The sequence below is a fragment of the Bombina bombina genome, chromosome 3, assembly GCF_027579735.1.
Source record: "Bombina bombina isolate aBomBom1 chromosome 3, aBomBom1.pri, whole genome shotgun sequence".
NCBI classification, from domain to species: domain Eukaryota; kingdom Metazoa; phylum Chordata; class Amphibia; order Anura; family Bombinatoridae; genus Bombina; species Bombina bombina.
The window spans coordinates 756,675,520-756,688,790 of record NC_069501.1 but is presented as its reverse complement, the minus strand read 5'-3'; the positions used below and the strand labels follow the sequence as shown (position 1 = coordinate 756,688,790).

General features: G+C 37.1%; 1 protein-coding gene across 1 annotated transcript; it reads right to left on the bottom strand.

The window, feature by feature from the left end:
* Positions 1 to 2,497: 2,497 nt before the first annotated feature.
* On the bottom strand, positions 2,498 to 12,948 carry TASL (TLR adaptor interacting with endolysosomal SLC15A4). Its single transcript, XM_053704880.1, has 2 exons — positions 12,667 to 12,948; positions 2,498 to 3,621 (listed from the first exon to the last, which is right to left on the bottom strand). Exons 1-2 carry the CDS (start codon positions 12,764 to 12,766, stop codon positions 2,732 to 2,734), a joined length of 990 nt encoding a protein of 329 aa, XP_053560855.1. The 5' UTR covers positions 12,767 to 12,948; the 3' UTR covers positions 2,498 to 2,731.
* Between the last annotated feature and the right edge of the window lie 323 nt (positions 12,949 to 13,271).

Sequence of the window (13,271 nt, the reverse complement as noted above, 5' to 3'; positions counted from 1 at the left end):
CTGAGAAGAGAAGTGGCAGATGAGAGAGAGCATGTTAGGTAGGCAGTATAATCATTTACAACTATTTGTTGCTGATCTCTTGAGAAGATGTATATTTAACTATGCAAAATGTAACGGTGGAAAAGGGACAAGGTAGAAAATGAGAGGAATGAAGCATGGGGGTTGCACTGAAAGTTACAATAGATGATTACACCACCTCCATGACTGCTACCACGCCTGCTGGTATAGCTGAATTTAAGGCCTCACAGACCCCTCAACCACCCCCTCATCTTGTGGGATATTTATAGGTTGGGAGGTTTGTCTGCTTCCCATCTGCAGCTAATTGGCATCTCTGTTTTAAGGGACTATACAAGCTCTAATTAGCAGGAGCCTACCCATTGCTACACCCCACCCAACTACGACCGCACGTTGTCTCTGGAGCTCCCATGATCTGTCCAAGACCCAATCCCTCCCTCCCACAAACATTGGAGGGCCACAACCACAAGTTTCCAAACCTCCCCATCACAAGAAGTATTGAGAACAGTGAGAGAGAAGGAGAGAGAGGTAAGGCAAAAGAAAACAACAATGCACGTAAAACAATAGAAAACATAGAAACAAACACATGCTCTGTGAATAAAAACCCATATTCCAACAAGGCCAAACCTCATTAGCAGAGACCAAGGAAAATAAGCTTTTGGAAGTGGCCTTCAGTGCCACCAGGAAGCACTTCAGAGCCTTTGAAAGGGTACATTGGACCTTTCCACTCAGAGGCGTAACTAAAAACCACAGGGCCCATGCCCCCCCCCCAAAAAAAAAAGTGAATTTGATTATTTTTTTTTTACATTTAACACAGAAAAAAAATGTGAATCAGATTACGTCTGCAAAAGGAGGTATCCTGTGCCCACAGTCTGTGAGATGATCTGACCTCCTATTACTGTATATAGTGACACTGTTTAACCCACCAGTACTGTATATAGTGAGTCAGTAACACAGTCTGTAATCTGCCGGTGAGATGGCTGGCCTGACCCTATCCGCCCCAGTACTTTAGTGACCACAGTAGTCTGTGACATGGTCCAGCCCCCCATACTGTATATAGTGGTACTGTATAGACTGACACTGTTTACCCCCTGCCCCCCCATGCTGTAGTAACAAGGACTGTAATTTGCTGGTTCCACAAACATACACACAGAGTCACATACATACATAAATACACACACAGTCACATACACACACACACACATAAACACACAGACACAAACACCAATGGGTAAAATAGAAACACTAACCCCTGTAGTCAGAGACACTAGTGAAGCATCATGTCACACTCCCATGATATCAGTGCAGGCAGTGGCAGGTCAACGTTTTTTATACTAAAATTTTGTTTTTTTGTTCTTAAGCTGGGCCCCCACCCTTGGGGGCCCAGTCGCAATTGAGAACTCTGCATCCCCTGTAGTTTTGCCCCAATTCCACTGAAAGCCCTTATTTTTTGTTATATGTGCTACCTAAAATAATTCAGCTTCAAAGTCTTTTGCAAGGCTTCAGAACTATTGACTCAACTATGAACCCCCAAATCAGTTTTGAAGTGACCCATAAATGCTTATTGGGCTAGTCTATTTTTTCCCTTTTAATCAGAAATTAAAACTCAACTTCTTAAAAAATCGCAAATGCTGCCTCAAAACCTGACATTTGTTACAAAAACAAGGGCTGAGGGCATATTTTACCATAGTACAACTAGGTATGTGCCTAGGACAGCAGGATTTTAGGGAGAACAGCACATTTGTAGAAACAACTTGCTTTTGTGATTTCAGCTCCCATGCTCTTCAAGGAGATATTAATGACTTATAAATGCTCTAAATGTGGTTTCAGAAGGTTATTACTTTTTAGTTGTGTTCTATGTGTCTATGATAATAATATAATGAGTTAATACTCAGCAGCTCAGTATGTTTGTGAGAAACTTGCATGAGGCAGGTATGAGATATAGGGGTAGATTTATCATACCCCGGGCGGACATGATTCGCTAATGTCTGGTGAACTGCTTGTGCAATGCCACCCCCTGCAGATTGACGGCCAATCAGCCGCTACCAGGGGGTGTCAATCAACCCGATCATATTTGATCGGGCGGATTGATGTCCGCAGCCTCAGAGGAGGTGGACGAGTTAAGGAGCAGCAGTCTTAAGACTGCTGCTTCTTAATCCTGTTTCCAGCGAGCCTGAAGGCTCGCATGGAAACAGCAGCATTAGGGGCCATTCGTCCCTTAATAAATCTGCCCCAAAATGTATAGTTGCAGGGTTTGGGGTTAGCTGACTTGCCAGTGCCTAGGGCAGCACTAAGCCTAAATACACCCCCTACCAAGAATTGTGTAACTAGACATTATTTAGAAACAAAAAGTACTTGATAACTTTTTCATTATAATCTCATATGGATCTTATAAAAATAACACATTTTGTGCAGTCAAATTAATGATGTTCATAGAAAATGAAAATAATACCAGTACAAGAACATTTTTAATTAAATTAATTTTAATACAATTCTTTTTTTTTTTTTTTTTTTAAAAAGCTTTACAACTGTTTATAAAAAAAACTGTTATACTCTATCAATTTTTTATTAGAAGTAATTTTGACTCTACCCATATTATAACTTTACTAAAAAAATATATGAAGTATAAATATTTCCCATGACTTATATGCACTATTGTACATATTAATATAATCTGTATTAGTATTGTTTTATAAAACTATTGTGAATAACTGATTTAATCTTCATCTGAAGATATTTGTAATTCCGGAGTACTCAATTCACTGGACATTTTGCCACTAGCCAGTCTTAGCAAACAACTAATCACCATGTCCTTGGCTTTGGTAGTCTCCATGTTTTGCTCACGTGATATTTGCATACTGATTTGTTCTACGTTGTTCATGATGAGTTCTGAAGCCATCATGTGGGCTGGAGAAGTGCTGCTGCTCACACAGTCCATTATATATTGTTTGTAAAGCTCAATAACCTTCCTTTCTAAGTATTCGTTTAGCACAGCGTTAGAGAGTGGCTGCTGGTGCTGCATTATGCTTTTGTCTCTGATGCTGCCTACTCTCCAACATGATGAGTCAGTTTTTGTTGGCTTTTTGGAAACATCATTAACCACTACACTAATAGAATCCATAGTTGGAGGAATCTGGGAAGACTGTAAAAATGGACCATCACAAAAATCGAAACTGCTGTTGCAACTAAAGTCATTCAGTACAGAATTCATAGCCATCACTTGGTCCCCTGCTATGTGTAAATCGTTATAGTCTCTACAAATATTTTTACATGATGGTGGAACTAAATATTTTTCTTTATTTAAATCTGAACTTCCACTTATTTCTACAGAGGATGACGTTTCCCTTTCAAATATGGAGTTTTCATTCTGCTGCTGTACATTTCTTTGAATTTTGTTATTCTTGTTTTTTTTCAATTGAGCGTGCTTTCCATTAAAACCAAACTTGCAAAAACGCCTCCAGCCTCTTTTATCAGGTGCTGGTAAATTTAGATCACATACACTGGGCAACTCTTCTGATGCACTGTCCAGTCTCTCATGATGGAATTTACTGATACCACCTTCATAGCAATGCTGGATTCCATAAAGATAGGCCTCTGACAACATAGCTGGAAAACAGAAAATATATTATTTGTACAATGAACGCTGTTAAAAAGCATTAAAAAAGCAAGATACTAAATACAAATTGGAAGCTGCATGACACTTCGATGATATATTTTTGTCAAATAAGCACTTTTGTCTTTGTTTTTTACCCTTGCAAATCACCATCCTGTCTATTTTTTGGATGTTGTATGCATGTGCATTTGAATATATATATATATATATATATATATATATATATATATATATATTTAAAAAAAAATATATATATATTTATATATATATATATATATATATATATATATATATATATATATATATACACACTAGGCGATAAGCCTGCCCAGAGGGCAGTCTATGTTTAAAAAATACAAACCCCCAAACTAAAGTTGCAAAAAATAAATAAAGTAAAATTACAGAAATAAACAAAGCTATCCAAAATAAAAAAAATAAACCTAATCTAATACCCCTATAAAAATAAAAAATGTAAACCTAAACTAATACCCCTATAAAAATAAAAAATCCCCCCAAAATAAAAAGACCCCCTAATCTAATACTAAACTACCAATAGCCCTTAAAAGGGCCTTTTATAGGGCATTGCCCTAAGTTAAACAGCTCTTTTACTTACAAACATTACCAATTACCCCCTAACAGTAAAACCCCCCACCCAAAATAAAAAACCTAACACTCAAAAAACCTAAGCTATCCATTGCCCTTAAAAGGGCATTCAGCTCTTTTACTGCCCTTAAAAGGGCAATCAGCTCTTTTACAGCCCATTAAATCCCTAATCTTAAAAAAAACAAAAAAAAAACAACCTAAAACTAAGCCCCAAATAGGTACTCACCGTCCCTTAAGTCCGGCGGAGTAGGTCTTCTTCCCGACAGCTCCGTCATCTTCTTTCTTCATCCTGTGCGAAGGTGGTGTGTAGCAGTCTTCCCCGATGCGTGGATCTGGAGCGGCGGTCCTCAGCGGCGGTCCTCAACGGCGGTCTTCAGTGGTGGCGATCCTCAGCAGCATGGAGGCTAATCTTCATCCGATCTACGGCATACTCTGAAAATTGAATGCAAGGTACCGCATTCAATTTGGGTTAACTTGCATTCCTATTGGCTGAAATTTTGAAATAAGCCAGTAGGATTAGAGCTACTAAAATCCTATTGGCTGTTCAAATCAGCCAATATGATTTCAGTAGCTCTAATCCTATTGGTTGATATCAAAATGTCAGCCAATAGGAATGCAAGGTACCCCAATAAATATGGGGTACCTTGCATTCAATCTTCAGTGTGCGACGGACGATCGCATAAAGAGGAGCCTCCATGCCACTGAAGACCGCTGCCGATGAAGATGGCCGCTGAGGACTGCAGCTGAAAACCGCAGCTGAGAGTCCGTGCATCGGGGAAGTCAGCTCTGCACCTCCGCTCCGCTCCGTGCCGCCTTCGCTCCGGATGAAGATAGAAGATGATGGAGCCGCCTGGAAGAAGACCTTCTCCGCCGGACTTCAGTAACGGTGAGTACCGATTTGGGCCTTAGTTTTAGTATTTTTTTTAAGGGCAATGCCTATAGAAATGCCCCTTTAGGGTCAATGGGTAGATTAGGTTTTTTTAGTGTTAGGTTTTTTTATTTTGGTGGGTGGGAGTTTTTACTGTTAGGGGGGACTTAGTATTGTTTTTAAACGTAAAATAGCTGTTTAACTTAGGGCAATGACCTACAAAAGGCCCTTTTAATGTCTATTGGTAGTTTAGTTTTTTTATTTTGGGAGGCTTTTTTATTTTCATAGGAATTAGGTTTAAAAAATTTTATTTTTGATAATTTTGTTCATTTTTTTCTGTAATTTTAGTTTTTTTTTGTAATTTTAGATTATCTTTTTTGTAATTTAATGTTGTTTTATTTAAGTGTAATTTAGTATTGGGGTTAATTTTGGGGGTGTTAGGTTAGGGGGCTTAGTAATTAAATTAGTTACTTGCGTTGTAGGGGGTTTGCGGTATAGGGGTTAATATATTAATTAGGTTTATTGCGATGTGGAGGTTTGGCGGTTTAGGGGTTAATAGGTTAATTAGGTTTATTGCGATGTGGGGAGTTGGCGGTTTAAGAGTTAATAGGTTAAATAGGTTTATTGCGATGTGGGGGTTTTGAGCTTTAGGGGTTAATAATTTAATTATGTTATTTGCAGGATTAGAGGTTAATTACTTTATTGTTTTGCGATGTGGGGGTTGGCGGTTTAGGTGTTTGTTAATACTTTGTGCGGGAGGTTAGGTTTTTTTTGTTATACTTCGTGCGGGCTGTTACGTGTTTTTTTTTTTTCTTGCGGGTGGTTACGTGTTTTTTATTTATTGCAAGGGGGCGGTTGGGTGTTTTTTTTTTTTTAAGGCTTCGGATTTGCCTACGCAAACATTCTTTTGGCTACCTTGCACAGCCAACATTCCTTTGAGGATGCGTGCGCAACTGGCGACGGACGCTTTACAAACGTAATTATAGTATAGATATGTTATGGGTAAAGTTGCTAGGATTACTCAAGCAGCTGTGGGTAAAGCCCGATGTAAGATCATATATCTCCTCATACTGATCAAGTAACTGCATCAAACATATATACGATGCACTGTAATTCCCCCATCTTCACTATCTTTTTTGCTTCTGCTTAGGGGGTTCAAGGGGGACGAAGCCCCCCTTGTAACCCTCATTCCCCAAGGTTCACTTGGGGTGGATTCCAGAGTATCGGAGGGGCAAAAATAAAAAATAAATAGTGTAGATGGGGGAATTACAGTATATAAGGCTTTACCCACAGCCGAATTACAGTACATCTGGCACAAGCAGCTACTAGATTTGGACATTTTTCAGTTATTAGCATAATTTTTGTTAAATCATTAGATATCTACATATCTACAACCAATTGGTAGAAATTATTTTAATATTTAAATAATGTCATACCTCCCAGCATTTACTGGATGACATTCAGGTCTGGAATGCCTAGAGGGAGCTAATGGGGAAGTCACAGGTGTTCTGTGGGTGGAGCATGAACTGGGTGGTGTGAGAGGTGTTCTGGGTGTGCTGTGGGTGGGGTTGGGCAGGCTGTGAGCGGGGTCGTAGCAGTGCCTGTTTTTTCTTTAGAAAATTGTATATCTATAAAATGTTGTGGTAGGGATAGGGAAGCAGAGATTCTAAACCATGACTGACCCCCAATATGTACGATGGCTGGGATCTCTGTGACAGGGGCAGACTGGGCAATAACCCCTGGGCCATTTCATATACTCAGCTGTCTCTTTGCTCTTCAAAGAAACTGTCCATCCAGAATGTGCATTTATTGTCTTATGTATATATAAAATTTAAAAGGGACAGGATCTGCCAGATTATTTCCAAGATGTTAGAGGTTAAACGCTTGTGGGTAATGGACCATTAATAATTTGTGGGCAGGTGCCACGTATGGGAGGGGTTGATTATGTGTAGAGGAACAGAGCTACAGGCAACAAGTGGGCATATCTGATGTGCCATGGGGATTTCTAGTTGTTACATGTGCGTGTCTGGCGGGGCTTGGGCAAAGTGCAGTCAATCCCTTAAAACTAGGACACTGATTGGGCTGCAGGAAGGAAATGGGTCATAGCTCTCAAACCATGACATGAGACCTTGTATTGTACTTTAGTACCCAGTCCTCATCTGTCTGTAGCTTTCCTTCAAACTGTCAGTCATGTACAGTGTCAATTTAAGCAAATTTTAAATGTATTTTTAAAATTTATTTATGATCAAAATTTGTTTAGAGGAATCATATATTCTTTACATTTCTTCGGACTTGTAAATCATATGAAATACAATGTAGATGAAAGTCAGATTCCCTTTTATATCTGGATCAGTTCCTCCTTCTCTAATCCAATATTTATTCTAAACAGTTTACTATAAAGCTCACTAATCTGTACATTAGAATCCCTAGAATATATTATAGGAGCTGAAGAGACAGGAGAGGTATTTGTTAGCTGGAATGATTCTAAGGACCTGCATCACTGGTCTTGAGTTTGTAGTTACTATAAATGTTCTATTCTGCAGAGAAAAGGAAATGTACAGCAGTGTTTCGATTCTGCAAAACGGAAACTTGTATGTTTTCCTGCCACCTGTAACATTTTACAAATATATATATATGATGAAACTTTAGAAGCTGATGTGGAAACAAGTCTATATTTATATTTAAAGGGACATGGTACTCAAAAATATTCTCTGTTTCAGTTAAAAGAACATATTTCAAAATGTATTATAATGGTTTATTTTTAAAAAGATGCATTTTACCTGTGATTATTGTGCTGAATAAAACAACTTTTTTTCTTGGTTCAGTAACTCTGGACAGCACTTTTTCATTGGTGGATGAATTTATCCACCAATCAGCGAGGACAACCCAGGTTGTTCACTAAAAATGGGCCGGCATCTAAACTTACATTCTTGCATTTCAAATAAAGATAACAAGAGAATAAATAAATTTTGATAATAGGAGTAAATTAGAAAGTTGCTTAACATTTCATGCTCTATCTCAGTGTTTTTCAACCAGTGTGCCGTGGCACACTAGTGTGCCATGAGAGATCCTCAGGTGTGCCACGGCAGACTGACAACAGTGTGACATATTTAAAACTTTGCTTGTTTTTTACTCCCAGTGCAGGGGTAGTTTGTAGGAGGCATGGCATAACAGCACAATACATACAGTATGTGTGTGTTTGTGTGTATGTGTATATATATATGCTGTATTAGGCTACAATGTGTGATTTTTTTTAAATTTTGGGATGGTGGTGTGCCACAGGATTTTTTAATGTAAAAAAGTGTGCCACGGCAAAAAAAAGGTTAAAAATCACTGCTCTATCTGAATCACGAAAGAAAACATTTGGGTTCAGTGTCCCTTTAATTGTTTCCAGACAACTCCTTTAACTGTATTTGAAATAACTACTTTTGCCTGTTGTATCCCCACATATACTGATAATATGAGTTACATATTTTCTGTAGTAAAGAGAAAACAATAGCATAGATTAATCTCCCAATGGGGTGTATGAAGAATAGATAGATTTTGTATGTGAAATACTGTAGATGCTTGTACTTACTCAACATCCTCAGCAATAATTATAAATAACATTAGCAGGTCTGCTTTACTTGTAGGTTTAGCCCATTGTTATGGGCATATCCTAGGTGATGCTTTTAATGAGGAGAAACCACCCCAGTCAATACACAAATAAACATGAAAAAACTATTTCCCATACATTTAATACTCTGCAGTAAGTATAAGTCATTTGAAAACACATTAAGGGGAAACACATTTTATAGCACTGTGCTCTTTTAACTGCTGCCACTTCATATACTATGCAAGGATACTGTTTGTATAAGTAGATTGACAGAGCTGTTATTGTTTAATCAGTGCTCCAATTAACATTTATTTAGAGCTCGTTTAAAGGAAAAATTAAGGAAGATTAGCTCTGCTCTATTTATCAATTCCTTTTCAAAGTTAGAGATTTGAGGGCCGAATTATCATTATTATGTGCGAGTGGACATGATCCGCTGTAGCGTATGTCCGCCGCACATCGATAAATGCCGACAGCATAGAAATGCTTGTGCAATGCTGCCCCAGCCAATCGGCTGCTTGCAGGGGGTGTCAATCAACCCGATCATATGCGATCGGGCGGATTGCTGTCCACCGCCTCAGAGGTGGCGGACGAGTTAAGGAGCAGCAGTCTTAAGACAGCTGCTTCTTAACTCCTGTTTCGGAAACAAAGGCATTGGGGCCCATACGGGGCTTGATAAATTGGCCCCATAGCATTTAGCCTGTTTACATCCTACAATGGGCTAGATTACAAGTGGTGCCTTTTTACTTTCAACTTGTAATACGCACATAAAACCGTCTGCATTAAGCGCAGTTAGTGGTTTTAGAACATAACATAACATTTGATAATAAAAAAAGTTGACCATAAAATTAAATATCAAGGGTGCAGTGGCATACATTTACTCAATATATACTGATATATTTAACAAATAAATATAAAAATAAAAGATATTGGTAGACTGACATGCAGAACTAAGTGTGTGCAAAATTAATGCATGTAATATCATAACCCTGAGTTTCTACACTTTGTCATTTTACTACATTTTTAAGAGATCACTTAATTCTAGCAGCTCCTCATGGCTGGTCTCAATACTAGACACTGCCAGGATTGACCGACCACTGCCTTAAAGGGACAGTAAAGTAAAAAATAAACTTTATTTATTTAAAGAGCGTACACTATAAAAAAATAAGCGTTGTAATTTACTTCTATTATCAAATTTGCTTAATTCTCTTACTATGCATAACTAGGTAGGGTTAGCTTCTATGGCAGCAGTGTTTGCAACAATGTTTGTACCAATGTTATACATTACTGCAAACACTAGTATGATAGCATGCTGAAGACATGTGCAGGGTCCAGAACCTACCTAGGTTTACTCTTCAACAAAGAGAAACCTATGTGATTTGAGTATATTAAAGAATATCCTGTGCACCTAGATCACCCACTGTCCCTGTAACACTAATGGCAACTAGAGGCATTAATGAAGGACTTAATAGTATTGGCCATTTGAGTTTAATAGCAGCAGGTTTTGAGTAACTAGCTATAGGGGGGCTTGGTTTAATAGTGGTAATGAGGAAGGCATGGTTTGGGTTAATTGAGGTGGGGTGATGTGTTATGGTCAACTGAGGTGGGAGAAGTTGTGGTTAGGATTGGAGGTTATGATTAGGCTTAATTGGGTTGAGGGGGGCAATTAGGTTTAAGTTGACTATGGCAGTAATGTGAAGGAGGATTCATTTAGGGATAGGCTCTAGTGTGTTTACTGTTGTTTGGGGTCTTGAAGTATTAGTGGTTCCTCCAGTGTATGGAAAACACTGGTACCTGTATAATATAGGCACTGTTGGTGTGACAGATTATTACAGCAATGCAGACTAAGTGGTCTGCAAGGCTATAATGACAGGTCTCATGAAATACTGCCATAAAACGCATTTTGTGATTCCTATTGAAAGTAATAATTAGGATTTCTTACAAACTTTCTTTATGGGGGTTGATTATTAATTTTAGTTATTTATTCATTTATTTTGCACCAGGATTTTGACCTCTCATAAGTGGCTATTTAATTTGTTAGTATTAGTGATATTAAATAGTGCTCTTGCAAAAAGTTGACAGAATCTTTCTTTTTTTGCTTCAAGCATTTCTCTTTATCTTGGCACATCTAATGCCTTTTCACAGGCTATACTCACACTAGTGATGCGTGGTTGGGTGTATTTACATGTATTTCATGCTTCAAATCCACCAAGGTCTATGTTAAAGAGACAGTTAGGTCAAAATTAAAATGTAATGGATTGTACAGAGCATATCATTTTAAAAAGCTTTTCAGTTTACTTCTATTGCCAATTTTGCTTAGTTCTGTATTTCTGTAAGTAATCCTCGGTAGTACTGTATTTTGCATGTGTCATCCTTCTGCAAGCAGTTGCAAACACTGCTGACATAGAATGCTAAATACATGTGCACACTCCTAAGCTCCGATCAGCGTAACTAGATTTACTCTTCAATAAATGATAACAAATGAATAAAGAAAATTTGTTTATAGTAGTAAAGTGGAAAGTTGTTTCAAATTGTATAATCTGACTTTATTGTCCCTTTGAGAAAATAAAAATCTCACTACATGGTAAATGTAGAAGTGGGGCTTTCTGTGAAATATTTGTTTTGCTTAATAGTGAGTAAATGGTACTTTTATAGCACTCTGCACATTAAAGACATAGGACTCATTAAATGTACTACACTTTAGAGACTTATTAAATATGCTCAGATTCCCTCTGTCACTGTATACCTATATAAAAAGAAATATATATGACAGCAACAGCATTCAATAGTTGTCCTGTCTTCCTGGCAAACTGACAAAGCATTATTGAAGACCAATCATTATATATATATATATATATAAAAAAAATATTTTATTTTTTATTTGTTTTGTAACTACAAATACAAAGTGTTTTTAGTTTTCTAAGAACAAATAACACAAATCATTCAGATCTCTCTCTCTCAACAACTGTAGTGGTTAACCATTCTAAAGTAATTAGAAACACATTAATGGAAAAACAATTTTATAGTATACTGTCCCTTTAATGGTAAAGCTATCTCCTGGATCGCCCTCAGTCCCATATCTTGTTTGATTTCACAAAGAGCCTCAGATAAAATATCTGTAGGATAAAGTGCAAATCCAAATGATTTTTTTTTTTTTTTATAAAAACTTCAGCAAAAATATTTCTTGTATAACTAAGGGCTGCATAATAATCACTGCACTTTTTTAAGGGACATAAAACCCCCCAAAAATATTTCATGATTCAGATAGAGAATACAATTTAAAAAAAAAAAATCCAATTTACTTCTATTATCTAATTTGTTTCATTCTTTAGATATCTTTTGTTGAAGAATTAAAAATGCACATATGTGAGCCAATCACACAAGGCATCTATGTGCAGCCACCAATCAGCAGCTAGTGAGCCTATTTAGATATGCTTTTCAGCAAAAGGATATAAAGAGAATGAGGCAAATTAGATAATAAAAGTAAATTGAAAAATTGCATGGTCTTTCTTAATCATGAAAGAAAAAAATTGGGTTTCATGTCCCTTTAAGTTTAAAACATTTTTATGTTTGTTTGTTGTGTACCCAAACATCCCATATTTTGCATTTTGGAGGAATACAACAGACATGTATCTTTACTTTATTAAAAAAACAAACAAACTGCTGAACATATCCCAGAGGTGCCTAAATTTGCAAAAAGGTTCTAAACAAGGCAAAGCTGGACTTTTATAGAAATGTTGAATCTTTTGTAACATATTGTCTGCGTGAAGAATGCATAAGCAACAGAAGGATGAGGAACATGGGATGTAAAAGTGCACTGAAACTGTGTATGCAAAATACTATTTCCCCCAACCAAAAAAATAAATAAAATAAAAAGCTATACCATATTTATACAACTGATAACAAAGAAAACGTTTCTAACATTGTGGATCTGTAATATTTAGTACATAGTATGTAGTATATTTAGTTTCTTACCTGTGTTGTTTAGATTAGTGTCGCAGACCAAGCAAGGTATGGTATTGTAGGATACAACCAGTTTATATGACCAGGTTCCAAACCCAACTTGCCCATACATAAGTGCTTCCAAGCACTTTTTGAAACGAAAAAAGGGAAGTTCCCTAAGACATACAGTTAAAACTGACAGACCTGATGTACCAAAATTTAAAAGTAACTTCCTCTTTTTTCCTAACAGAAACTGAATGATGTAACTTATTTTTCTGTTATAGACACTGTGGGGTAAATTTATCAAAGCGTCAATCTCAGTGCATTCGCCGGTGTCAATACGCTCGCCAGACATCTGAATACGATACCCTTATTTTTCAAAAAAGCCGTCAAAAACACGCGCATTGAGTATGGTGCGAAGAGCATCGGACTGTTGTTAACTAACAGTCATCAATATCGCGGTTATTTGGGTTTTTCACAACTTTATTTATACCATTTCATTACTGTCCATGAACAAGCACATTTCTCTAAAGCCAATCTTTTATTTTTCAACTGTTAATGTCCAAGAAATAGCTACATTTATGCCTCAACAAATAATATCTCATAGGAAGTTATTTTTATATTTATTTGCTACACAA

Excerpts from the sequence above, each read along its gene's own strand:
- TASL (XM_053704880.1), bottom strand. The coding sequence starts at position 12,766 with ATGTATGGGCAAGTTGGGTTTGGAACCTGGTCATATAAACTGGTTGTA. Across the intron at positions 3,622-12,666 it reads CACTAATCTAAACAACACAG|CTATGTTGTCAGAGGCCTAT; the intron begins GTAAGAAACTAA and ends TCTGTTTTCCAG.